At 35.8% G+C, this 1,079-nt stretch overlaps 1 protein-coding gene across 4 annotated transcripts in view; it reads right to left on the bottom strand.

The window, feature by feature from the left end:
• Positions 1–1,079, bottom strand: part of LOC107549841 (death domain-associated protein 6-like) — a 10,647-nt gene that overhangs the window by 7,483 nt on the left and 2,085 nt on the right. For 2 of the 4 annotated variants that reach the window (XM_016231014.1, XM_016231016.1), the window contains one exon: positions 700–942. In XM_016231014.1, coding sequence (XP_016086500.1) covers positions 700–942 — 243 coding nt within the window. Of the gene's footprint in view, positions 1–699; positions 1,000–1,079 lie in introns of all 4 variants that reach the window. The other 2 variants (XM_016231013.1, XM_016231015.1) reach the window with 2 other exon arrangements.

Here is a 1,079-nt window from a genome sequence, read left to right as displayed (position 1 = left end):
AGATTTCATTTTACAAAACAAACTGTATATATACCGCTTAAAGCTTCAATAGCTCTTTTCCCAATTACTAGAATATCACTCCAAAAACTCCAAAAAAGTAATGTTTTTCATCAGTATTTCCAGTACAAATGTCTAAAGATTCTTAAATCAAGCTACATTTACTTGAGAAGCAAAACTACATAAGAAAAGAAGTCTCGTTTTCTGAAAAAGTAATCAAAATGAAGTGAGTTTATGATTAAAATAAGAACAAATATCTTCCAATGGGCTTAGAAAAATCAACTTCATTCAAAGGGAAAACAAGTTTTTGTGCCCCATTGACATGTGTGTTCTTGTTTCAAGCATAAACGTGTTAAATTTCTCAGAAAACAAGACTTCATATCTTCACTTTGCATCTCAAATACGTGCATCTTAATCTAAGGATGTTTAGGTATTTGTATTGGAAAACAGATATTCTTTTTTTTTTGACTGCATGCAACATTTATTGCCATGATGACTTTATGAATTTAAGACTTTCTGCTCCAGTTTAAGACTTTGCCAGGCCTTTATTTGTGAAAGTGTAAATTAAGACATTTTAAGACGTGCAGAAATCCTAAAAAACCTTGTCAGACAACATTATTTTTTTAAACTGTTGTCTTGTTAGCTATTTTTGTTGTATGCAGTCAGTATATTCTGCAACATAAATATTGTTAACAAACATACCTCTGCAAAGAGCTTTTCATTCTCCACTTTTAGGACATGCACATCCTTCTTCGCAGAGGCGAATGGAGACTGTGTGATGTGTGTTGGCGGCGGCAGCTGGTTCTTCACAGGGGTTTTTAACTGGCAGTTCACAGCATGAGAATAAGACGTGGATGCAGATGTGGAAGCTTCTTCATCGTCATCGTCAAGGATCACAATGCTGTCCATCACTGCTCCGGCCATCCAGAAGGGAGGAGAGAGAATCTGCTGAGGAGTAACGAATGTGGAGGTGTCAGGCCTGCATTTCAATTACACCAAAACCTGAAAACATACCAGTTACTGCTTATGATTTCACTCTATACTGATGCTATCATTTTAAGCCAGCCAACAGAGTAGATATA

The sequence above is a fragment of the Sinocyclocheilus grahami genome, unplaced genomic scaffold (assembly GCF_001515645.1).
Source record: "Sinocyclocheilus grahami isolate Dianchi unplaced genomic scaffold, SAMN03320097.WGS_v1.1 scaffold382.1, whole genome shotgun sequence".
Lineage (NCBI taxonomy): Eukaryota > Metazoa > Chordata > Actinopteri > Cypriniformes > Cyprinidae > Sinocyclocheilus > Sinocyclocheilus grahami.
This window is presented reverse-complemented; position numbering and strand designations above follow the sequence as displayed.